This window comes from Adiantum capillus-veneris, chromosome 17, assembly GCF_014529385.1.
Source record: "Adiantum capillus-veneris isolate H3 chromosome 17, ASM1452938v2, whole genome shotgun sequence".
NCBI classification, from domain to species: Eukaryota; Viridiplantae; Streptophyta; class Polypodiopsida; order Polypodiales; family Pteridaceae; genus Adiantum; species Adiantum capillus-veneris.
This window is the reverse complement of record NC_140947.1, coordinates 38999828-39026476: the sequence shown is the minus strand read 5'-3', so window position 1 is coordinate 39026476 and position 26649 is coordinate 38999828. Positions and strand designations below refer to the sequence as shown.

At 39.7% G+C, this 26649-nt stretch overlaps 1 protein-coding gene across 1 annotated transcript; it reads right to left on the bottom strand.

The window, feature by feature from the left end:
• Positions 1–13069: 13069 nt before the first annotated feature.
• LOC147437096 (uncharacterized) lies at positions 13070–13627 on the bottom strand. The gene is made up of 3 exons (XM_086485843.1): positions 13405–13627; positions 13280–13352; positions 13070–13166 (listed from the first exon to the last, which is right to left on the bottom strand). Exons 1-3 carry the CDS (start codon positions 13625–13627, stop codon positions 13070–13072), a joined length of 393 nt encoding a protein of 130 aa, XP_086341969.1.
• Positions 13628–26649: the final 13022 nt, after the last annotated feature.

Here is a 26649-nt window from a genome sequence, read left to right as displayed (position 1 = left end):
TTTTTCCAGTGATTGCATGGCTCGCAGCTGATTATTATGGTATTGCTGAGCAAAAGCTATCACCTGTTGTTCATGTGCATGCTGAATTTTGACTGCCTTTGCATTCCAATCTATCTGCACATTATACTCTTTTTGCCACGGTTGTCCCAACATCATTGGGTGTGTGTGCTTTCATCCTCCACCACATAGAATTTGTGTGGGTAATTATATTGATGTATCTGTACATGCAGTATAGTCCATCCCAATGTTTTCACCGGGTGTGATGTGCTACTTTGCAGCACTGGAGGAGTAGGATGAAGTTGACCTGTGAATTTGAGCTGTTGGTATAACCCGTAAGAGATCAAATTTGCTTGAGCTCCCGAATCAAGCAATGCTATCGATTTAACTTGATTGCTGCCCACTTTGACTGCAATTATTGGCTCCACTGTGTCTTCATCCAACTTCGTCATTCGAATGGCATTGATTCGCAATGGTGCTCCACTTTGTTGTTGTTGTCGCAGAAGACTTCTTTTTGCTATGCGTTCCTTTGCTTGTGCTTGAGCTTCCTCTCATACTCTCTGTTTTTCTTTCATTCTTTGTTTTCCTTGATGAATTTGTTGGAGCATCTCCTGTGTGAGTGGTAGATGGTATTTCTTCAGCCGACATCCACTAATCAAGTTCGGCATTTCTTCACCTGCTAATGTAGCAAGCTTGACAGCTCCACTTTGTGATAGATCACTAATCACAAAGGGTCCCATCCCTCACTTTTTAATTTTCTTGGCATGTTGCTTCAAAGTATAAACAAGTACGTAATCACCTGTTTTAAACTCTTTAGTGCGCACATGTTTGTCAAAGAATTCTTTTTGTCTTCTCTTTTTAGCATAGATTGAAGCTACAGCTCGCAAGCGTAGTTCATCTAGCTTTTCAAGATCATCTATTCTTGAAGAGAGCTCATGCCCTGTCCATTCTAAGCGTTTTGCTACTCGTAGAGTTGGAATTAAAAACTCTATGGGTAGTATAGCATTTAGGCCAAATACCATGTTGTACGGTTTTGTAAGCTACTCTGTATGCCTATAGTGTTGAGTGTTGATCTGTTCTTGATTCTGACACTATTTTAGTAAGAACGGTGCATAGTGTTTTATTTGTGGCCTCAGCTTGTCCATTTGCCTGTGGATGGTATGGAGCAGATTTCCTATGTATGACCATGAATTCCTGTAGCAGATATTCAATGACTTCATTAAGAAAATGTGTCCCACGATCATTGACAATTTCTATTGGTAACCCGTAACCTACAAAAACATTCGCATACAAAAATTGTGCAATGGTGCGTGCATCAGCTTTTTGTGTTGCCTTGGCTTCGACCCATTTTGTGAGATAGTCCGTAGCCACAATGATATATTGGGTATGAGTGCGATATGCAGGGGGTGAGATAGGTCCACAAAATCAATGCCCCATTTTGCAAATGCTCTTGCTCCCATCATTGGCCGTAATGGCATCTCATCTCTTTTTATTGGCACCTTGGTGCGCTGACATGCATCACAACGCTTTACAAACTCTTCCGCATCCATGTGCAATGTAGGCCACCAAATTCCTGTGGTTAAGACAATTTTTGTCGTCATATCGCCCGAAAAATTGCCTCCACTTATTCCGCTATGTGCATGTTTTAGAATCAGCAGGTATTTGCTTTCACTTGCACAGATTCTAAGTTGATTGTCCTTTCCTCGCTTATAGAGTTGGTTCCCAATTAATTGAAAGTCACGAGCTTCCGGCTCTATAGATTTTTTTCATGCTCTTGTGATGTTCTCAGGAAACGTCCTGGTGGTCAAGAAATCAATGATATATTGACTCCATGCAGGTGCAATGTTTACCTGTAACAATGTCGCGTGATCCACTGGTCGTTTGGCACTACATATAGTACAATTGGTAACATAAGAATGTGTGTCCGCATACATAGTTGGCCAATAAACCCCTAACTGTTTCAGTCTCTGGTGTGTTTTCACTGTTGATGAACAATGAAATGCACAATCCTGAACATGTGTTTCTTCAAGGTAGTACTCGAATTCTTCCGGATTTATACATAATCGTAGGATTTGGTCCGATCCAAGATGATACAGCCGTCCTGCTATCAACTGGAAGTTTTTTGTTTGTCGAATTGTTTGTTGTCTGGATCTGTATTCCGTGTTATCAAACCCTCTTCCAAAGGAAAGAATGCTAACAATTCCCTGAGACCATTTGGGTACCATTTCAATATTGAAAAGATAAGCATCTAGTACGTCATCATCTACTTCTTCAGGAGCTTCTCCGTTGTGTATCCTTGAAAGATGATCCGCTCGTAGATGGGTTTTACCCTTTTTGACCACCACTTTGAAGTCAAATTCTACCAATATAATAAACCAGCGTACGATTCTCCCTGTATTGCATGGTTTATTTACCAAATACAAAAGAGCTTGATGATCTGTGAAGAACACAAATTTGTTTGCGAGCAAATAATGCCGAAATTTCTTTACAGCATAAATCATTCCTAACCCTTCCCGCTCGGTGGTTGTGTAGTTCTTTTCCGCACTGTTTAGATATCGGCTCGCATAGCAAACTGGAAAATCCATTGTTCCATCTCCAGGTTGAGCCAGAATACTTCTAATGGCATATGCAGAAGCATCAATGTGAACATGGAATATCTTTTCCCAATCTGGTGCCTTCAATACAGGTGCTGATATAAGGTTTTCCTTCAGCTTTTGGAATGAAGTTTCACACTCCTCGGTCCAATCGAAATTGACTAGCAAACGATACAGAGGTTGTGCGATAACCGCATACATGTATATGAATCTTCGATAATATCCACAGTGTCCCATGAAGGATTGCACTTGTTTCGCATTAGTAGGCATGGGTAGGTCTACAATGACTTTGACTTTGTCTGGGTCAGTTGTTATGCCATTTCTTGAGACAATGTGTCCTAAGATACGGCCTTGCTTAACCATGAATACACACTTTTCCGGGTTAAGACAGATTCGATATGTCCTGCATTTTTCAAAGACCTTTTGCAAATGGTCAATATGTTCCTCTCGTAGAAGAGAGTGTACACACAGATCATCCATGTAAATTTCTAAGAATATTATTAGGTATTCTTTGAATGCGTGAGTCATTAACCTTTGGAAGGTAGCTGGGGCATTAGTTAAGCCAAAAGGCATAACTTGATACGCATTAATTTCCCATTCTGTGGCGAACACTGTTTTGTGTTGATCCTCCCTTGCTATTACCAGTTGGTTGTATCCTGAAAACCCATCCAGAAAGGAATAAGCCCGTTTCCCGGCCACTCGCTCAAGTGCATGTTCTGTGATTGGCAAGGGATAATTATCCCGTATGGTGGCTGCATTTACCTTTTTGAGGTTTACACAAACTCGCAGTTTTCCATTCTTTTTGGGAACTATCACTATGGGTGACACCCAATCTGTATGTTCGATTTCGTAGATGAATTCAGCTTCCATCAGTTTATCAATCTCTTCTTTGATTCATTTAGCAAATGTGTCATTATATGTATAAGGACGTTGTTTGCTAGGTTTTGCATCTGATTTCAAAGGAATTGTATGTTGGCATATCGATGGATCAACTCCTTTGAGGTCTTTATAGGACCATGCACACACATCTTTATACTTCTTGAGAAGTTGTGTTAGCCGTTCTTCTTCTTCAGGCTCTAAATCGTTTGCTATATAGACCAGCTGAGGCTTTTCACCTGGTTCTGCAAGGTCTATCCTTTTTGCATTTTCTGGCCCATCGTAAGATTCTTGGTTGGTTCTTTCCCTGACTGGTGGTGTCATGATGATTTTTCTGTCCTGGATAGTAAATTTTCGATAGTGTGATGGTACATCCCTGTCCCCCTTTTCTGACTCCCCTTGACCATCACTATCCTCTTCAATAGTCCATATCTCACGTAAAGACCGTTTCAGTTCTTGGTATTTCTGTTTACGCTCCAGTTTGGTCCACTCTTGGTCTTTTGTTGTTTCTTTTTTTGGTTTTTGATATTTTTTGTGATTTTGTTTCTGTTTTAGCTTTTCGTTCCTGTTTTATTTCCTCTCGCGTTCTTTCTTTTCGATCTTTTGAGAATTTTCCTGATATTTGATCTTTCACACAATCCTTTGCTTTTACAAGCATCAAATAGTGAGTTTTATCTTTTATCCTGGGCATCAAGTTCTCTCTTACTTTGTTTCTTGCTCGTTTCCTCCTATAGCGTTCCTGGCATCTAGGGTGTTGATTAGCAAAATCATAAAACTTGATATTCTCGACTTCCCTTCCACGCCGACTTGAGGTGTCTGAATACTCATTATCTGCATTGTCATTTACCTCCAGATGTTCAGAGGATTTGTAAAACTCTTCTTGTTCTGGTGGTTCTACTGTCTCATCCTCTCCTGGTGTAATGTTTACCATGTAGTAGGGTAGCACATCATAGCCATCCTTATAGCAAAATTTTGTTGTTGGACTATCAGTAATGGTACAGACATCCAATGTTGCTAGTATGTGTTCCCATTCTAGAGGTTCCAAAGCGTCTTCAGGGAAAGGTTCTGGAATATACTCCTTGTCTTCTATCGCTCTTCCTAAGACGCATTCCTCTCTTCTTAAGCTTTCACAATGTGAAGCTCCGCACATCCATGGCTCTTTTGGTTGCCCTAACCATGCTGGGAGTTCTGATCCTGCTACTATAGCTGAATCAAACTCTTCCACGGGTGTTTGGTTCACATCTTTGTAACTATGGTCTTTTAGGTGTATTTTAGTTGTTGTCTCGCCATGTCTAAGGTATATGTGGTCATAACCCCAATCTTGGACCATCTTCAATTGTCGCATGAATGGTCGTCCCAAGATGATCTCATAATTGTTCTTTTTGCCGAAATCGACTATTGCAAATGTATGCTCATACTCGATTCCGCACGAAGTGACAATCACCTTTTCTAAGAGTCCTAGAGGCTTCTCCATGAACCCATCTGCCAATTGCAGTTTCATTTTGGTAGCCCTCAAAGCTGGTTTTCCCCATTTTTTTCAGATTTCCTTGGTGGAAATAGCAACTCCCGCTCCACTGTTAAGAATAGCTTTGGAAACTACTCCTTGGAATTCTAATGGTAGTGTGGTGTTTCCATCCTCTCCCTCGCAGTACTCTCCAACCTTGTTCAATGGTACTGGCCTAGTGTTTAGTTGAGGCCTGTCCAACTCTCTGATCCCTTCCTGTAGCTTCAAGGTGGGGTCTTTCACTCCAAAGTTTTCTAGGCATTTACCTACTGTGGCCCACATGTTTGGCCGTAACCTTAGGAGTTCTGCTAATGTGATGGTGCAAGCCACCGGAGTGGACAACAACTCAATCAATCCTTGCGAATCCATCACTTTGTTAGAAGAAAGTCTTTGAGATGGGATTGCTCTCACTTCCGACTTAGCTTCATACTCTCCTAGGTAAGAGGGTAAAGTTCTCAGCGAGTCTGGTTGGCTGTGCCCCGAAGTAATTGATCCTTGGTCTCCCCCTTGTGAATGTATCTCAAAGTTCATTGTGATCTCGCCTCAAATTCTTCACTAGGAGATAAGGTTACATTCTGTTCTTTTCTCGTGCTATTCATGTGGTTACTCATCCTATTAGCCTCGTTGGCCTCACGGATTTGCTTCCACAGATCTTCTAGACCGTTACAGTCCTTATCCATTTCTGCCAATATTTTAGGCTGGAACCCGTCACTTGCTTCATCTGTGGTATTTGGCACTATGATAGGCTCTCCTCTGGACTCATAGGCATTAGTGAGTCTTTCCTTTGTTTCTACATGTTTATCTAAAGTTGGTTGGATAGGGGTTGGAGCTGGTGCCCCATGCCACTTTGCAGGTTTACCCAGCGTGTCTTCCATCAATGATTGAGCTGTTTCGATCATCTTTTTACACATTTCCAACCTCTGTTTTTCTATTTCTGCATATGGATAAGTCATCCACCTTTGCTCCTGGGTTTGATTCTTTTTGAGTTTAGCTTCATAAGCTTTTAGAAGCGCATCCAACAGCTCATTTACCTTGTCAGCCAGTACAGATCCTCTTGATCCCACACTTTTGGGCTCTGCTATTTCCGTGGGTGCTATGGTTGCCGTGGTGTGTGAGCTCAAGCTAGCTAGATCCTCTAACTGCTCTAATCTACCCTTTGTATGTTTTAACTCCTCGGATAGAGTTGTTTGCTCTCGCTCCTTCCTGGCTTTCCTACGCGCCTTTCTAGCTTTCCAAGTGCTTCTCTGATTTTTCGTTTCTGAACTTTGGGCACCGGTTTTTGGTTCTTCAACTATGGGTTCGTTCATCCGTCTTTGAGCTTGGGCTCGTGTTACCGCCTGGATGGGTATGATTGTTTCATTTTTCGACCCTCCACTGGAAGGTACTATTTCTAGCATGTTCAAGGTGGTTTTTGCTCCTTTGCTCGGGTTTCTAGGGCAATCGGGAATCAAATGAGTAACTCCACACTCAGTGCAATATGCGTTGACTCTAATGATTTCATCATGAGGACAGTCTCTCAGCCAATGGTCTCCACCACACTTGTAGCAGGGTCCCTTAGGTTGTTGAGGTGCTCCTTGAGCTCCTCTTTGTTGGTAAGCATGTCTCTATCCGCCCATGCCTCCATTGGCTATGAACAACAATGTTCGTTCATCTAAGCTATATCTTCCTTCTTCTGCTGCCTGTGCAGCAGTTGGTGGTCCTATATTTCCTATCATGCTCCATGGTTCTGGTGTCGATGGATCTTTCGGTGGATAACAGACAGGGTTTGTCGCATATCCATTGGGATCTTCATAATATGCATGCATAGGCACCAAAGCCTTATCCTCTGATTCGGTTACGGTTGGTGTGTATCTTATACCGACTGGTCGTAATCCTGGTAGGGGTGGTTGTTGCCCCAACACCGGTTGTGGTCTTTCTACACCTACAGGTCCTGGTAGGTTGCCTGCTTGATACCTAGGCATCGGTGGAACTTGAGGAGAAGCTACCGGAGCTTGGGGAGTGTAAGGTCTCTCTCTCACATATCCCTTGTTATAATAACATTCCTCGGTCCCATGGTGTGTCCATTTTTGTTCAATAGCACACCACTTGGGCTGTTTAGCCTGGGGTTTGGCGTACAAGTTAATGTTTTTTAGCACTTCATCTACAAGCTGCTCTTGGTTTACAGCGACTTCTCCTTTCGGTGCTATCTTAGACGTCTTGCTTCCACTTTGTTGTGAAGATGAATCATCGTCAAGGTCCTTGAACTCCCCCTCTTTGTAGACTGCACAATTGTCTGCAAGGTAAAGAGCCTCCTTTGTCAACTCATTCAACGTCGTGCTCCTCTTCATATGTAAGTCTTTCTGGAGATCCGCATTCCTTAGCCCTTGGATGAATATCAGCATTAGTCTGGACTAAGTTGGCAGTTCTTTAACAGGACAGAACTTAACATATCTTTTTAGTCTTAGGGATACCTTTCATACAGATTCCCCATCTTTCTGTTTGAATTTATGGATTTGTGAGACGGTATTATGAGCTATCCCCCTTTGTGAGAATTCCTCGATAAATTCGTCAAACACTTCCTCCATAGATTCAAAGTCTCTACGCTCTACAGAGTCAAACCAAGTGGTAGCATCATCCTCTAAGGTTAGTCCAAACCCTGCAAATTGGGTAGAAAAGTCTAACACCTCTTCGGCTCTAATTACACGTACAAAGGCTGCTACATGATCTCTTGGGTCTTTGCTTCCTGTGTATTTCTTGTTTACCCATTTTTGCACTTGAGAAGGTCTAGTTCTCCGATGGTCTACAAACCTCATCATTGGATCTCCCCGTCCTAATCGATATACCTCCTCAGGTCTTCTGTAATAGGCTGGTTCCTCTCCCAGTGGTGCTCCTAAGCCATAATTTCTAGCGGTTCTCGCTGGAGGTGGTTCATCTCTTCGAACTCGTTCTATGGGTGGTCCTCCAGGCTCTGTTGACCCTTGAGTCTTTGGCTTACTCTCTCCTTGATACTTTGAATAGAGTGGTGTTTCTTGCAAATCCCTTAGCCCTCGTGCGGCTTGATAACCCTCTCGGCTTCGGTCTTGCTCCATTGTTGCACTGTGTCGAAGCCATGCCTGCAGTGATGGCTGGTTTGCCGGTTGGTCTTGCTTGTTGAATGCTTGCGGTCGGGTGGAATGTGAAGTAGCATCATAATCTTCTGAAAAGGATTCGTTGACTTGCTTGGGGTGTAGGTGGCTCTTGGCACTTCTTCAGGGGCATATGCTGATACTTCTGGACCTGTTGCTCTTTCTACCTCCTCTGGGAGAATACGTTGGTATTCTCGCCCGTATCTATCAACAAAAACTATACCCTTCCCCCTAGCAATTTCATAAGAGAATAAGTAAAGAACCTTGTCTTTGCTTAATTCGTTTACGTATGGTTCTTTGCTGCGAAAGTAAGCGACTATACCCTCACTCTCCTGCTTGTAGATTCCCACATTCTTGTTATAAGTTGGAACCCTGGTTGTTTTCTTATCATACATAAATATAGCTCCGGGTCGATCAATGTTTGGTGGAGGTTCTTGAGCTTCTGAAACCATTTTCCCTTTCGCCACATTATCTCCATATCTGTTGTAATCTTTAGGGTTACTGATTATCAGATAGTGGTTCCCCTTTTCGTCTCGGAATCTATCTCCATCATCATAGACTCGGATTATCTCCAATGTCTGAGCTGGCCTCTCTTCGATACAAATGCACTTGCGTCCTCGATAGTCAGAATAGACCAGGGCTCCCCTCGAGTTTGTTCCCTCTAAGAAGATCACCGTGAGTTTGGAATCATTCAAAGGATTTTGGGAGGTGCTTCCTCCTGGCATTGGTCCGTCATAGGTGAAACCTCTCGGCTGTTGACTACCCATCATGAAGAAAGATTTGTCTGACGAAGTGTCAGTATCACTACCTTCCTCAATAATCAGTGCTAGCGGATCTAGCCTTGCCTGAGTTACACTCTCTTCGGTGGACACTAAGCTACCTTGGTCACCTGCCACGTTCTGGTCTCTAACAATGTATCGTCCTGATCTTAAATTCATCAAACTTATCAATGCAATTTATCACAATTCCAACCACTCACCTGGCAAAGGATCAGTCTCTGCACAACTTCTTGCTTTGTTGCTGAATATACCTGTACACAAGCGTTTAATTTCGGCAATCGAATTAAAGCATTTATCTGCTAGAGGTTATCTTAGTAATGATTGGTATAACTGGAGAGTTAATCTCAACCACTACTGTATTTTATACACTGCAGATGTTCTGGACTAGGTCTGCTAATCTGAAACTGTACTTCCCTCAGATGTTTGTCAATTTATGCGAAAAGTCTGAATTCAATCTTTGCTCCTTCAAATGGACAAACGAGGTCCAAATTCACTTCTGAAAGAAGTTCTGGAACCCTTAAGCCAAATGGAATCTCACTGTCTAAGCTCATTCAAATTTTCTCTTCAGTCAGCCCCAATAGACATCCTACGCGTAGGATGTCTCTTGCTTAGTTTTGCCTGGATTTTTGCACTATTGGTTTCCTCTTGATGTACTGAGCCCACAGCTGTTGTTACCTTTTGATTTGGACACCTATTAGCTGGAGTCAAAAATATGTTCCGACAGCCTGTTGCTGATCTTGATCAATCTAATCAACTCCAATATGGACCAAAATTGACTAGGAGGCTTGCCTAAGGCTTTACAACACCTTGCTATGCTCACTGTCAAAGTTTGGCTTCAATTTCTAGCTTTAGACATCCTACGCGTAGGATGTCTTTTTCATTAGAATGGCTTCAAACTCAAAACACAAGCTCCACTTGAGTTGCTGATCACTTTGGTATATTCAAAATTTGGTTTGGAGTCCAAAATCACACATAAGACATCCTACGCGTAGCATGTCTATTTGGCCTGTTTCACCCCAGACTTGTCCCACAGTTTCCCTTTGATGTCAGCAACCTAGTGGTATGCTTGGATTTTGGTTTGGATTTCAAAAGTCCCAAATTTTAGCTGTTCTTGCCTTTTTCAGTCAAAAGTGCTAAAGTCTGCTCTGAACCCAATTTTCTCACCCACTTGAGGTGAAACCCCTCTCAGTCACTCAATATATCATGCAAGACATGCTCATGCAGCCATCTTATGGTTTTGGTCTCAAAATAATGTTTTGGCACAATTTGGGTAGGATGTCTGGCAATTTCAGTCTATCCGACCTTATCCTGTCAAGATATGGTCAAATTTCCACTTTCCAGTTGAAATTAGGGTAAACCCCACCTTCTGAACACACTGGTCAACTCAAAATCCCAAAATTCCCACCAGATTAGCCTGTAGACATCCTACGCATAGGATGTCTCCTGGCTTAAAATCAAATTTTTTTTTTGAAAGAAATGCTTCTTGTGCCTCGTAGCTCTATCAGAAACACTCACAGTAACTTTTGGACTTCACTTAGTCTTTCAAACACACTTTTGCGTCTTTTTGCGTCTTTTACAAACTTGTGATGACTTTACCAAGAAAGTATTCATGCATGAAATGCTCTAGATCCTGAATCATGATATCTTACTTACTCTACTCCTACTTATCATGTGAAATGGTGATAATGGTGTTTTTGGTTGCTTTCTGGCCTCTCCGGACTCTCAAGCTCTCCTCTCACCGCTTCTACCACTCCAATTCCTACTTAAGAACTCAACTACTACCTAAAACTATCTTGGTATACCTAATCTACCTAAGTCGAAGGATCTAAGCTAGACACACACCTCCTAGACTCCCTCTAAGACCTAGAGAGTCCTCCACCCTCTGATCCTATCTAAATGTAAAACGAGACTCTTGGCAAGCCAAAAATCCCAATCCTCAAGGATTAGTCTCGGTCACCTACCTAAGGTTTTCGTCCCCGGCAGCGGCGCCAATGTTGGACGGATACGCCGTGACAGACGTAAGCACAACGAGAACTCACCTAACATGTAATGTCAGCAAAGGAAGAAGCTTGACCCACAGGCGTGTGGATTCAAGCATAAGGTGTCAACCTACACTCGACCGACTCCTAACTAATTCCTACAGAGGTCTCTACCAATTGTCTAATTCACAGTCTTCAAGAGTGCATAAGAGGAAACTTCCTACAACGCTTTCTAGAGCCGAACACCCATCAAACAACCTCTAAACACCATAGAACTTGAAGGAGATCCTACTAATACCAATAGGTCGCTCTCCCTAAGGTCTATGAACCAAAATCCCGACCCAAAACACCCGGTGCAAAATCATGTAGGATGTCTGGTCGAAATCGGTAGGTCTTCATTTCAGAAATCTAAAGTGCCTAATGTGTAGTTCTACTCAATGTGAATGCGTGGATATGCTGCAATGCAAAATCGGACAACGTATGCTCACCCAAATACCAGATGAAGCTCGTAGAAGGAGCTTGCAAAACCGGACCGTACATGTGCAATGTAGGTATCAGTGCGTAGCTCTCATCGGGGGTATCACGTTGCATTTCTCCACACTCTATTCCGACCACCGGTGCACACGTAGCGTCAAGATGAAGCTCACACTCTCTCTCGTACACAGTACGCTCACTCACAAACTTCAAAACTTCTTTTAAAAATAACAAAAGGTTTTCTCATTAAGGTCAAAAAGTGGTATATATACCTTACAATTCTCAAACCCTAAAGTTCCAAAATCAACCATCTACTCAATCTAACTATCAAAAGTGGGATACAATCTGGAAACTTCTGTAAGTCCCAATATTTACAAGGTGAGAAATCAGGTTTTCCTCAATGAATGAATAATTACAAAAATAATAATCTTCTGAGTAGTTAGTTGTCGTGGGGTGTGTCCAGCTTCTAACAATATGGAAGCATGTCTATGCTTATGCAAAATGAAACTTTATAAAAAGCACCATATGTATGTATTTTTGAGCTTGTACATAAAACGTCATTCTTAAAAAATTTGCTAGAGTCTCCTTTGTACACCCTTTTTTGGGCTCCCACATGGGATTTCCTTCACATACACTCTTATGTCCATCACTCTAAAGATTTTGCACAAAAATCAACACACAAGCCAATGGTGTCAACATAATCTAACTATATAGGAAAGCTCCAATCAAAGTCATCTCCACATCATGTGGCCATCATGTACCAAACAAACACAAATGAAACATCCAAATGAAATGTATGGAGCATACCAAAAGACCATGTCAATGTCATATGGCTGCCATCAAGTACATAAAATCATAAATCAAAACATCAAGATGTGCCCAAGTATGCATCTGCAATTAACATTTCATAGGTCAACATGCAATGTCGGTCAAACATCTTTCATAGAGCACATCATCTAGCTCTAGACACATGCAATGCATCATATCTTTTGCAGAAGCTCGACCCAAACCACCACACCCTGCAAACAAGTCCAAAAGATAGTCATGAGGCTCAGTAAATGTTGCCAGCAGCCACCTGACCATATAAAAAGTAAATTAGAAACCTAATTCAAACACACATATACCATAACATTCATGAGTATCATACTTTGGACTAGTCTTACTGAAAGAACAAAGAAGACCGCTATGCCCCGCCTCTAATAATAACACCATCAATCTCAATGGGAAAGACTACATCATCTACATGTAGCTATAATCTGTTGGAAACAATCTCTCAACAATTTTCTCCCTTGCTTCTCTATCATAGTGTGGCACAACATGGCCAATATGATACCAAAGACACATGGTAAGATCAAGTACCTGCATAAATAAATAACTCAAAGAATGAACTATGAAACTATGGTTAGGTAATTAAACTATGAAACTAAGTTTGTTATCTCACCGCCTCTCTAGTGAGTGGATGCCAATATGCCTTCTTATCACACATGAGGGTCCATGTACGTAAGAGCACAAGTCCTACCCTAGTTGCATCTGCAATAAAATCTCCAATATGCTCGGCCATGCACATGGTGACTAAAAACCCTTTATCGACCAAAAAATCACGAGCAACATCTATGCACCCTGTCACTAGACCCCTGGAAAATGTGTTCTCTTGGGAACACTCATGCGCTCTACAAAAGTGAATGATGACATGTAAGCATACAACCATAGTTAGCTGTAGGTACTAGTCCAAAGAAAAGTTACTTACCCAATGGGATTGGTCTTAGACCATCCACAAGAAAACTTGTAGGAAAATCTGCAAAGATAAGCCTAGCAACCTCACGACGTGGCACACTATCTTTGCTATAGAGATTTGTATTCTGTGTCGCAAAAAAATTGTTGATGCTACAAGAAAACCAAACATGAATAAGGTTCAAAATCATAGAACAATGCAAGAAGAAAATGCAAATAAGTAAGCATTATGGAAATCTACCTATCAAGGGCAAACTTATCAATTTGTGATATATCCACAAGCAAAACATCTACAACGGTTTGGTAATGGAACCCTGCACACATTATCCAAATTAGGTTTGAATTAGGAAATATTCTTAAACTTACCAATAGATCGTGTGATCGGCCTTCTCTCCCAAGCCTCTCGCCTAAGTGAAAACTCTGCAACAAACAAAGTAGTGTGCACCAATGAGGATGTAGTGGGCACATTAGAAGAGGGTGCCATATGGGGTATAGTGGTTGCCAAAGAGGAAATTACGGGCTCCGTAGATGGCACAATGGGAGGCATTGAAGAAGGAGTGGGTATCATTGATGTACTTGGAGGCTCCATTTTCCCTTTACCCTTCTTGAGTCATTGCTTGCTAGTGGAGTACCTTGAGAGCCACTCTCAATGGTGTTTTGAGTAACTCCATGAGAAACGGGAGGGAGAGACTCTTCTTGTGTCTCCTCTTCTTGTGTCTCCTCTAAGTACTCATCACTCTCATTTTGAAACCCTTCACTCAACAACCATATAGCACAATACCACATAAATTAGCACTAAAGTAAGCCTACATATACATTCTCAAAGGAAAAGAGCCACAAGTGTTAAGGTAATTACTCTTGCATAATTCAAACTCTTGCTTTGGAATAACTCCTAGTGGATAATCCAACCACCAAGGACAAACATTGGCTTCCCATGTTGTCAGATTCCTTTCAATCAAAGAGGGAGAGAACATTGTATTCTCATCACGCACATTAATCCACTCTCTAGTGCATAATGGGGCTTCATTCAATTCCTGTGCCTCAACGCATTGCATAACCCAACTACACAATTTTTAGAGCATCATCTACTTTGAAAAGCTCATACACACAATTTTTAGAGCATCATCTACTTTGAAAAGCACATACACACAATGGTATAATACATGTCATGTATCCAGAAAGAAAAACGCAAGAGTCTCCTTTGTATGGAGAACACTTTTTCAAAATAAACCATAAATCCTATCTTGGGCTCCCACAAGGGATTTAAGTGTATTCAACATAGACATTATACACGCGCGTATTTTCAAAAAAACCATCCATCCAATATCGGGCTTCCACAGGGCATTTAAGGATTTTCTATAAACACAAAATGATATTTTATCATTCTCAAAATGACCCACTGTCATCAAACCATGGCAAAAAAATGAAATGCTCTTTTTTTGCAAAGAGTGCAAGTGGAAGATGCAAACTTGTAAATCACTCTCTTAGCCGACAACCCACGCTTTGGCATCTTCTCTCTAGAGTCAGAAGACTTCACCACATCCATTAGATAAATAAAAGCCTACACACATAGTAACAATCAAAAAACACACTCAACTTGATCTTGTGTAAATAAAAAAATGTATATATTCTATAAAAAACAATGGTCAAATGTCTACCTACAAAATATGATTCTTCATGCTCATCTTGTAGAACAGGTCAAAATAAATTGGAAGTTGTGGACCTTCTACTTGTTGGTATACTTGTAATTCCCACCTCTCTTAGTTTTGCCACCACAATATATGTTGCACAATTTGTAAGGCCCACATATGAGGAGAAGACAATGGTGCACATATATTTGGTGGATTCCAGTTTTGCATGTTGATGAGATCTCTATTTGTGATCGTGGATGGTACAGAGCAAATTCAGGGGCAACTTTGGGGGCTTGGCCGGAATATTCCTTTTCATTGAAATATCTTCGTTGGACGATGGCTGAAAGACAATAAAATGGCCGTCCGATGGCCGGTGGTCGGTGGCCAGTGGTCTTTGGCCGGTGGCCGATTTCTAGGAGGACTTGTCTACCCAAAAGAGGCTACACATGGGTGCATGGGAGATTCCTACTTGGACTTGGCTATCTAAGGGCGGCTGTACATGGGCGTTTAGAGGCTCCCTTACACCTATATAAGGAGGCCTTCTCATGAGTAATTCGGTAGAATGGTGTGCACACTTGATGCACACAACACATCCTTGTGTAAGGATTGTTAGTCCCTTGTATTCCTACTTGCTCTAGTTGTCTAAATCGCCATCTATGGTCTACCTTGAGAGCGCATGGGTGGATGACGCCATCATTTTATAATAGTGTGTTAATCTAAAGTTTTTGATTTTCCACTAATCTACTTTGCATCGTATATCTCTCTACTCTCCTTGCTACTAGATCGTTATTGTATTCCACATTTCTTACACTACTTGCAGCCTTTCAATCATAAGTGTAGCCTCCCCATGCAAGTGAGCCCAATAAGTCTCCTTTTTCATGTAACTTCTAAAAAGCTTGTAATCACCAAAATGAAGATATTGTGGATCCTTGGACTTAGTGAGGCTCATGAGGTTCAAAATTATCTTCTTTCTACGAGCAATAAGAACAATATATCACTTAATCATATAGAAAAATGAAATGGAACGAACACAGTTAAAAATGAGAAACTAATAGCTTCAATACTTCTCCGGAGTGATTTTAGAGGTTGTCAAACAATAGAGCTTATCTCTAGTGATCTTTAGCATTCGAGGTTCATCCCATTTAATGCTAAAAAGGAACTTGAGGAACTCATCACCATTAAGATGATTGGCGATTGATAAGTACTTGTAGCCCCTATATATTATATTTACTATGTACACTAGATACTATATATATTATATACTTTATATACCATAAAATCTATTTACTATAAGTATTAGTAAAAGTATAACTTTATGTACTATACCAATCTATTAATAATATACTATATTACATACTCTATTTTATATATATACTATATATGCAAAAAACCTACATTATTTGATATATATTTGTTTAATACCATTGGCAAAGCTCATCAAATTGACAAAAGAAAGTGGGAGGCCCCCCCCCCCCCCCCCCCCCCCCCTCCGTTTCTTTTGCAATTTTGGTTTAAAGCATAAAGATTATCAAATAGATTTGACATGATCGCCAAAAAGCTAGTCCGCAAAGAACCGTTCAACGTGAAAAAAATGGAGGGCAGAGCCCCCCTTCATCCGTGCACACGGGGGGGGGGGGGGGGGGGGGGGGGGGGGGGGGGGGGGGGGCAATTTCCCCCCCCCTCCTTCACCGTTCAATGATTCTTCGCGAGCTGGCTTCTGGCACCGGAACGACAAGAGAGAGAGAGAGAGAGAGAGAGAGAGAGAGAGAGAGAGAGAGAGAGAGAGAGAGAGAGAGAGAGAGAGAGAGAGAGAGAGAGAGAGAGAGAGAGATAGTACCTATGTTAGCTTGAGCAGGTAGACGATGGGTTCCCAAAGTTGTGATGCTTCAAACCTGAGCTTTGAGATTCATACTATGCACAGACAAAGACCAAACTAACTGATAAATATTATATAACATTACATATACTCTATATTAAGTACGATGAGAGATAATATGCATAATTAATATCAATAACTATAAGTACAATATACGTATAATTACAATATATATATATATATATATATTTATTTATTTATATACTATATATATTATATACCTTATATTATATATATATAATATTTACTATATACACTATATATTGTATACTTTATATACTATATACTATTCACTATAAGTATAAGTAAAAGTATAATGTTATATACTATATAATCTATTAATATTATACTATGTAATGTATCGATACTGATATTGTATTGTTTTGATAGTATTGGTACTGGTACTGCTATGTACTACTATACTGGTATTGGTACTGTACTCAAATTTTTCTTTTTGCTATATTGATACTGAATACTGTATGAGTACTGGTATTGTATGGTATTTGTACTATACTGGTATCAATATTGCTATACTGGTATATTGTACAAGTACTACTATATTGATATTGATACTGTACGGATACTAGTATTGTAAAGGTGCTAGTACTATATTGGTACTGTACTGATACTGTATTGGTACTGGTATTATACTGTACTAGCAATACTGATATTGATATTGCTATATTGATACTGGACAACTGGGACTGGTATCGATATTGGTACTGTATTGTAATGACAGTATTGCTATACTGCTATACAGGTACTACTATACAGGTACTGATATATTGCTATACTGGTACTGATATATTGCTATATTGATATTGTACTGGTACTGTTATTGAATTGTACGGACAATACTGATACTGATACTGCTATAATGCTAGCTGGTATTGTACTGATACTGTACTAATACTGATATTGTACTATACTGGAAGTACTCATACTGGTACTGGTACTCGTATTGATACTAGTACTCAAATTTTTCTTTTTGCTATACTGATACTGGTACTGGTACTGGTACTGGTACTGTACTATATAGGTATCAATACTGCTATATTGCTAGATTGTATTGATATTGTACCAGTACTGCTATACTGGTATATTGACATTGATATTGTACGAGTACGACTATTGTAAAAGTAGTGGTACTATACTGATATTGGTATTATACTGTACTGGAAGTACTCGTACTGGTATTGCTATACTAGTACTAGTATTGTACTCAGGTTTTCCTTTTTGCTATACTGATACTGGTACTATATGGGTACTGATATTGTAATGGTACTGGTATTGTACTGATACTAGTATTGTATTGGACTGTACTGTATTGGTGCCAGTACTGCTCTACGGGTATACTCTATTGATACTGTACCAGTACTACTATACTGATACTGTACCAGTACTACTATACTGATACTGATACTATGCGAGTACTAGTATTGTAAAGGTACTGGTACTATACTGATACTGGTATTGTATTGTACTAGCAATACTGGTACTAATACTGCTATACTGCTATACTAGTATTGCTATATTACTATACTGACTGCTATATTGGTATTGCTATACTGCTATACTAGTACTACTATACTGGTACTGGTACTGGTATTGGTGTACATGGAATTTTATATAGTATATATTATATCAGTATTAAAGTATAAACTAAACATAAAATATATAATATACCTATATATTCTATAGTATAATATAACTATATTATATTAGTATAGTTCTATATACTATATGCTTAAATACCATATATTTAAGTATATATATCTAATGTAATATAACTCTATATACTATGTACTAAATACCATATATTTAAGTATATTTATCTAATGTAATATAACTCTATATACTATATACTTAAATAACTATATTCTATATATACTATGTTCATTTTAATTTTAAAGTGCTTAATTGGGGATAGAAAAAACTATACTCTATATATACATATCTATACATGTAATATATGATTTTTAGAACATCGTATATTCTATATATATTATGTTTAATTTTTTTTATATGCGCATATTTGGGGAGATTTTGAAAGCTCGATAGGTTAACAGATGGATTTGAAAAAATTCGGATTCAAATGTATCTTAATGGATATGATTGTGCATATCTTAAAGAGTGAATATTCCAAATCTATTTAGAACAGTTTTCAATGAACGCATTAACTTTTTGCAGCTGCATGCTTTTACACTTTCTTTGTATCTTATACACATTCTCTTCCTTCTCTTTTCCTCATTTTATTTACCTCAAGTATTATTCCTCCCTGTCTGTCTAAAACATGACAGCTACAACTACAACTATGCTTTCATGGATGATTAATGGTGCTCAAATGGATTATAGAATTTCATTATGAAAGGGAGAGCTTCTACTTAGTGAATATTTTCTTCAAATCCTATTGCCTCCTTCTATTAAGTTTGAAGGCTTGGAAGCAGCCGTTCAGACAGGGAGCTCTGAGTCTAAGGTCAATGTGTTTCCAAGATGGGATCATGAAGATCAAAAGCATTACTTCTTGACCATTCTCTGTGCTCAGCTTACCACATTCTTCATTCGGATGACTATGTTTATGTGGCTGACAGTTTAGAAGCAAGTGAAGAAGTCGGTGATTCTTCTATGTTCGCTACACCATGTAACAAAAGTTCAACTCCATCACATTTAAATGTTGATATTGATGAAGGTACAGATGCAATTGTTTTGGAGACAGTGGAACTAACTAGGTCACTAGGACCCTTTCAAGACACACAAGATGGGGTGTAGCTTACGAGGCAACAATATTCAAATGATACATCCATCATTTCATGGATGAAAGACAAAGGTAAATTGTGCAAGTTGTCCAAAATTTTAGAGATTTGTGGACCTCCCAAAAAGGTTAATGAGCTCCCAAATTTTTATAATGGCAATGTTTGTTTTGAGCTTCCTCCAATTCACAACAATAAATGGATGCTCGGTATGGAGCACAAGTACGACGGTCACCTTTGGTCTCACCCAACATCGACCAACATGGCCATAGATTGCAATGTGCGTTTGAGTTATTGTCTTGGAAGCCTTCAATGTTGCCGAGCGACATGCCCTTTTACCTTGGTGAAAGGAGATACAATGATGCCTTCTTTCATGGACATCTGGACAGACAAATCAGCATGGGCTATCTTGCTAGCGAAGGTAAATCTTAAATAACCTGCCACTATTGTGACAGAAGAGTCACTTGTTCAAATTTTTGCAACTGTATGATCTATTACAGGTGATGCCAAAGAATACAACAATAACACATTTGGTGATCCATCTAGGAGTGCATGACCACAATGTACAGCCAGGTACTAGAAGGGAAGATCTTGAAAAGATACGCAATCTTGTTAAGACAGTTTTAAAGATTGATAAGGGGGTTCCTAGAAAAGTATAGATGTTAGTTGCTCATCAAATGCTATTCCAATCTTTGAATAAAGAAGATGATTTAGAAGCCACTGATGTAGAGCTTAACCATTTTCTTGAGGAAATGATGCCCCTTGTTCAAAATAGGGGATTCAAAAGTATTTTGTCAAACGAGAAAGCTAAACAGGGTCAGGTTGTTGATGGATACGACAATATACTATTGCTATAGAAACGATGTCTTTTTTCATTCTTTCATGGAAGTCATTTTCCAGGCTAGGGTGGACCTAACAACAAATGTTACGTATTCAAAGTGTCCACAAAAGGACCTGCTTTTGGAGTTGAACTAGTCAATAGAATGAGGCGAGGAGGGATAGGAGATTTGATTAGTGCTTGGCTGCACTTTGATCATACTCATCGGATTGAGGGATGGACAACTATGTCCTGCTCGATTTATGATCCTGGGTAAGTGAATTTATAAAGAATTGTTAAATATCATGTTTTGATATAAGACACCTTTTATTACTTGTGTGTTCTATGTGTATAGCATGCGAGCATTGCAGGTGATTGCAATATGTGAATGTAAAGAAGAAGATGAAGAAACACAACTCTTGTTTTGGAGAAATTTAAAGACAGTTATGAACAGGTGTGGGCATGAACCACAGAATTTGCTGGATTTATGTCTGATGAAGCCGAGGCTAATTGACTGGCAATACGAGTTGTATACAATGGAGGAAGACATAATGTAATGGAGGGGAAAGATTGCTCGTGCCTTTTCCATTGGGAGCAGAGTCTACACAAACGCACAAAAAAACATGTCGCTACAAATAGACAAATGTATCACATTGAAATGTGTGAAGCATGGCACTTAGCAGAGACTACAAATGAGGCCTCCGATATAGCTTCCACAATATGAAAATGGTGGGTGAAATATCTGATAGGGGATAGCAAAAAGGATTTAGAGAGATGGTTTAATTGGTGCGAGCAACGAATTGCCCATTGGGGAAATGCTGAGACAATGGTATACCAATCATTTTTTTTTGTTTTTCTTAAATACATGAAAATAGAGATTTACATATACATGGTTTTAATCTTTTTGTATTTATAAGTTAGTAAGAGTCCATGGGAGAAAGCTTAAATTCCAAGTATAAACTTGTTAGAGAGCATCCATGCTAGTTGGCTGGCAGGTGAAGGTGGTAAATGTAAAATCTCACTTTATGATGCGTGTGTCAGTGACATTTTGAATGCATATATTCAATGTGCAAAAAGATTGGGATACACCACAGGCAGATACATCAGAACAGGCCCTTCCATAGAAGCCATCATGGCCAGTTCCAAACGCAAAGAATCTCCAAATCCAACTCATTTTGCGAGTACAGTAAAAGGCTTGGTTGTTGGTAGTCCTTTGTATGAGGATCATGTGATGGAAGGTGACAAAGAGATAGCACAACGCAAGAAGAAAACAAGTGTAGTTAGTACAAGCTCACATAAACATGGACATGTAATGGAAGCAAGACAATGCAAAACCAGAGGGAGACCACGGAGTATGCATTTTGATAGAGAGGATAATGAAGAAGTATATGTTGTCACTGACAGTGAAGCAGGAGAGAGCATTCCAGTGCAGCCTGAGGAGAATTCATCAAGGTATACTCAAGAGGTCAAAGTTGCCCACGAAGAGTGGGCTGTACGAAGGATGTGTTGGAATTAAGGTAGCAAGGAAATGCACACAGCTTGGAGAAGACGAAGGAAGCTCAAGGCACACAATAGAGTGTGTGTTACTTAGTGTGTAATGGAAAGATAGATAGACCTAGAGTGATGGTTGTATCTACAATGCACAGGGGAAAAAACCTCCTAAAGAGGGAAAAAATGCCCTTGCGGTCCTAGTGTGTTCACACACATCACTACCACATGTATATGGTAACAAATCCCCCGTGGAGTGATGCGGTGAACGAGAGCTGGCACATGAGTAAAGGGAAGTGACATGCCCTAAGGACATGATCAGTCCACAAAGGGGACTAAGCCCAAAGCTTTGTGAAAAGCTTCTCACTTCTCACGAGACAATGCCTTTGTGAAAAGATCTGTAAGGTTGTCCTGTGTTGGCACATAAGCCAAGCTGATCTCTCCTATTGAGAGCCTCTCCCTGACATAGTGGTAATGCACCTCAATGTGCTTTGTCCGAGCATGAAAAACTGGGTTCCTCACAATTGCCAATGCGCTCTGACTGTCAGTGTAAATAGTGTTGGTAGTGTCCTGTCCAACACCCAAATCATCCATAAGGTGTTTGAGCCATACACACTCAACCGTACCTGTGAAGACTACCCAGTACTCAGCCTCACAACTCAAAGTTTCCATAGTAGGTTGCTTCTTGCTCAACCATGATATACATGAATTGCCAAGCATGAAACAAAAACCACTTGTGGACACTCGCGTGTCAAAACAACCAGCCAAATCTAAGTCCCAAAAAGCATGTAAGTCTAACGGCAATGATCCCCCCTTGGGATAAAACAAGCCAAAATGTAAAGTGCCTCTAAGGTAGCAAAAAATCCTCTTGACAGCTTACCAATGCCTAGACCCTGGGCTAGGCATAAATTTGATGACTGTGAGACTGCAAACTGAATATCCGGCCTCATGTTGCACACATAAATGAGGCATCCAACAACAGTTTGATAAAGAGTGACTCAATTTCAAACCTGTTTCCATGGGAGTGGCATTAGGTTTGCAATCCTCAAGTCCGAACTTACATAGCAATGTCTCTTCTAGCACAAGGCAATACCACCATCACATACTTAAACTGTATACCCAAGTAATGATGCAACAACCCAAATCTTTCATCTTGAAAGTAGCATTCAAATCATCCTTAGATTCATCAATATGTCTCTCATTTGGTCCAGTGATTAGCAAATCATCAACATAAATAACCACAATGAGAAGTGCATCACCCTCACGCTTTACATACAATGTGCTTTCCGTTGGACTGTTTTCAAAGCCTTGTTTGACCAAATGAGTGTCAACTTTCCCATACCAAGCACGAGGAGATTGATTCAACCCATACAATGCCTTCTTACATCTTCTCACTTTGTCCTCTTCTCCTTTCTTGACAAAACCGCGAGGCTGCATTACATTAAATTCCTCAAATATGTCACCATTCAAGAAAAATTAACAATGTCTGATTGATCTACATCCCAACCAAAATGAGATACCAATGCACATTGAAAACGCACTGTAGTCATACTACAAGTGGGAGCAAAAGTCTCTTCATAATCTATGCCTTTTTGCTATGCATAACCCTTTGCAATAAGGCGAGCCTTATGGTGATCGATCTCACCACTCGGCTTCCATTTCAACTTGTAAACCCACTTCGTACCAATGGCATTTTTTCCAGGAGGAAAATCACATAAAGTCCATATGTCATTTTCTATAAGTGCATCATATAGCCATCCAATTTTCTGAATTTTGTGCTTCATCAAAAGACAGAGGTTCTTCAACATCATGTAAGCTAGACACAGCCAAAGGATAAGAATCTGATACATAAGATGCATGGCGAGAGCTTGAACGAGTACGACTAGACAAAGGTGCATCCAATTTACAGTCACGCAATGTATGCACTAGCCATTTTGGCATACCTCTAGCCTGCTCATTTTTAGCCCTTTTGTCATCAAGTACATCATGTACATCTGCATCAGTATTAGGCTTATCTGTAACATTTTCAGAAACACCCATCGACTGTACATTTGCCTCATTGCTATTTACATTCGTATTTCCACTACTGAAAAGAGGCAACAAAGTGTCATAAATGTCCTGTGAGCTTACATTACCGTCTCTAGTACATGACAGCAATGGCTGAACAGAATCTTCCACAAACACTACATCTGTGAAACCAGAATACGCTTTGTTTGCGGATGATACAACCTGTAACCTTTGGTTTCAACACTATAAGCAACAAAAGTACATTTGACAGCCTTATCATCCCATTTTTTGCGTTGTGTTTGTGGCACCAAAGCATATGCCAAACAACCAAAAACACGCATGTGCTCAATAGAAGGTTTTCTATCATTCCATGCTTCATATGGAGTAGTAGACTGCAAAGCTTTCGTAGGAAACCTGTTTAGTACATAAGTGGCAAACATGATGGCCTCAAGCCAAAAATAATGCAACAAAGCTTGACTTTTGACCATACATTGTGCTATTTCCGTAAGTGACGTATTTTTCCTCTCAGCATTACCATTTTGATGAGGTGTATAAGGCATTGTACATTGGTGTTTTATCGCACGACTACCCAAAAATGCATTAAATTCACGAGACATATACTTTCCCCCTCGATCGGAAATGAGGGTGCCCATAGTACATTTTGAGACATTTCCAGTCATAGCCAAAAATTGTTTGAAGCACATAAAAACTTCGGACTTCGCTTTAAGGGGAAATAGCCATGCATTCGTGGAGTAATCATAAATGAATGTCATGAAGTAGAGGTAATTGCCCAAGGACGGTGTATGCATGGGTGCACAAACATCACTATGCACAAGGTGCAGTCTGCATGTGTCCCTAATTGAATCATCCTTTGGAAATTTCAAACACTGCATCTTACCCAAAATACAGCCTTCACAAACATGCTTGGCAGATGCTTCAAGAGGCTACATAGAAGCAACCATATTAGATTTCTGCAAACGTAGCAAACTGGCAAAATTCAGATGACCAAAACGTGCATGCCAAAGTTTTGCATCTGAAATAGCCCTTGAATCAGCAACTGCATTTGCAAAATTTTGTCCACACTTGTCATACAAAGTGAGCTTATATAGCCCACGGCACAAAAGCCCATATGCAACAATTTCATCACCAAAATTGAGATCATGAACTGTACATATGTCCATATAATCCTCCTCATGCATGATCTTCGACTCCAGCTCTTTACGCAGTGATAGCCGTTTTTTCGGCTCTTTGTAATTGCCACAGTGAGTTACCTCACCCTACCAAAATCACCCAAACACTGTGGCTATCCCTACCATTTCACTGTACATAGGCGTGCGTGAGTCACGGGACTTTTCCCATATCTTCTTAAAAAACCCTCAATTAGCTAGTCATTGGGCTAGTTGAGCCAAAAAAATAAAAAATAATAAAAAATATAAGCATATTATGGCCCATGCGTATGTAAATATTTCTTTGTATATAGGGCCTAAATAAAAGATTTTTTCATAATTATTTTGATATTTATTTAAATATTTCTACCTAGGTGTGTGCTATTTATGCTCTGTACATTGCCTCACCATTACCACAATTTTTTCTTACCATTTTTCATACTCTTTATTCCATATAGAAATATTTTCATGTAAGCTTCTCTTATATTTGGTGTAACTCCATCCCAACAAAAATCCAAAAAAACTAGTTTTATTTATGTGTCTATTTTTTGACTATTGTGATTTTTCCCTTCCTACATCTATTTTGTTTTTTTCTAAAAAATTAGAACACCAAAAATATTTATCTTTTTATGGTAGCCTCATAATGAGAGAGATTTCTTTTGACCCCTTTATATTTTTTTCCACTTATATTATTTATATTTGACATGTACATATTTTTTAGACCCCTCAATATTTGATTTTCTTAGTTGTACTATTCACTTATATCATAATCTCAACAATATCTTCAATTATAGACCTACCAAATAAGGTCAAGGGTAGGTGGCATGCATACATGCACTATGGAGGGCTCACTCTTGGAGGTATTCAAAAGAATCATCCAAAGAAGGACCCCACAAGGACCTTGTGCAGTGGAAAAAAACGGTCGGTTTTGCTGAATTTTTAAAGTTCACTTGCTCTCCGAATTTGAAAAGGTGATACAAACAAAAGTTGTAGCTCGTGGGCTGAGCTTTTGCCTCAAATTTTTTCATATTTTTTTGAGCTACGAGCTGTGAGCTATGATTTTATTAGTGGACCCCAGTTTTCCCATGCTATGCAGCCACACTCTCTCTTCCACTTTATCATTTTCCTCTTTCACACACACTTCTCCACTCATCATCCCCACCTCTCTCACCACTCCTCTCTGCACCCTACTCACCTTCTCCTCAACCTTGAAGAATAAGAGAAACCATGGTGAACTCATACCTCCCACACACAATTCCATTCCAAAATTGACCACCTAGTCTCATTTTTCCTCCTCCAATTTACCCATATCTATCAAAAAAACCACAAAATTCAGCCTCTTCTCTTAAAAGACAGCATCATGGTGGTTGATTACTCAGCTTCAATTACCTTGTCTCTCAAGGAAGGTCAAGAGTGGAGAAAAAATGTACCGTCAAAGCTAGTGGACCGTCAACAAGCGTCAAAATTGGCCCTACTCAAGACACTTGGAGCATCAACGTTGTAAGAAATCCACCTTTTCTTACCTCTTAAGATTTTTTCTTCCTTATTTGTATCCTACATGGATACTCCCATTGTAAATATCCAATTCCATTTGTAAATTAATACTAACTCTACTAACACTAACCCACTATGAAAAGTCCTATCACCTCCATTTCTCTCCTCTCTCTTTCCCCACCAACTTCTTGATAATTCCAAGCAAAAGAAATTAGATAAATTACTGAAAATCTAACCCAACCATGGTTAGAGGAGTAACCCTAGCCTTCAAAATTGCTATAAAAGGAGGGTGTAGCCAGCACAAAAAGGGGGAGCCATAAGCAAGAGCACTATGCTATAGCTTGAGAAGCCAAGCTCAACCTCTCTAGAAGGAGCTCTTGAG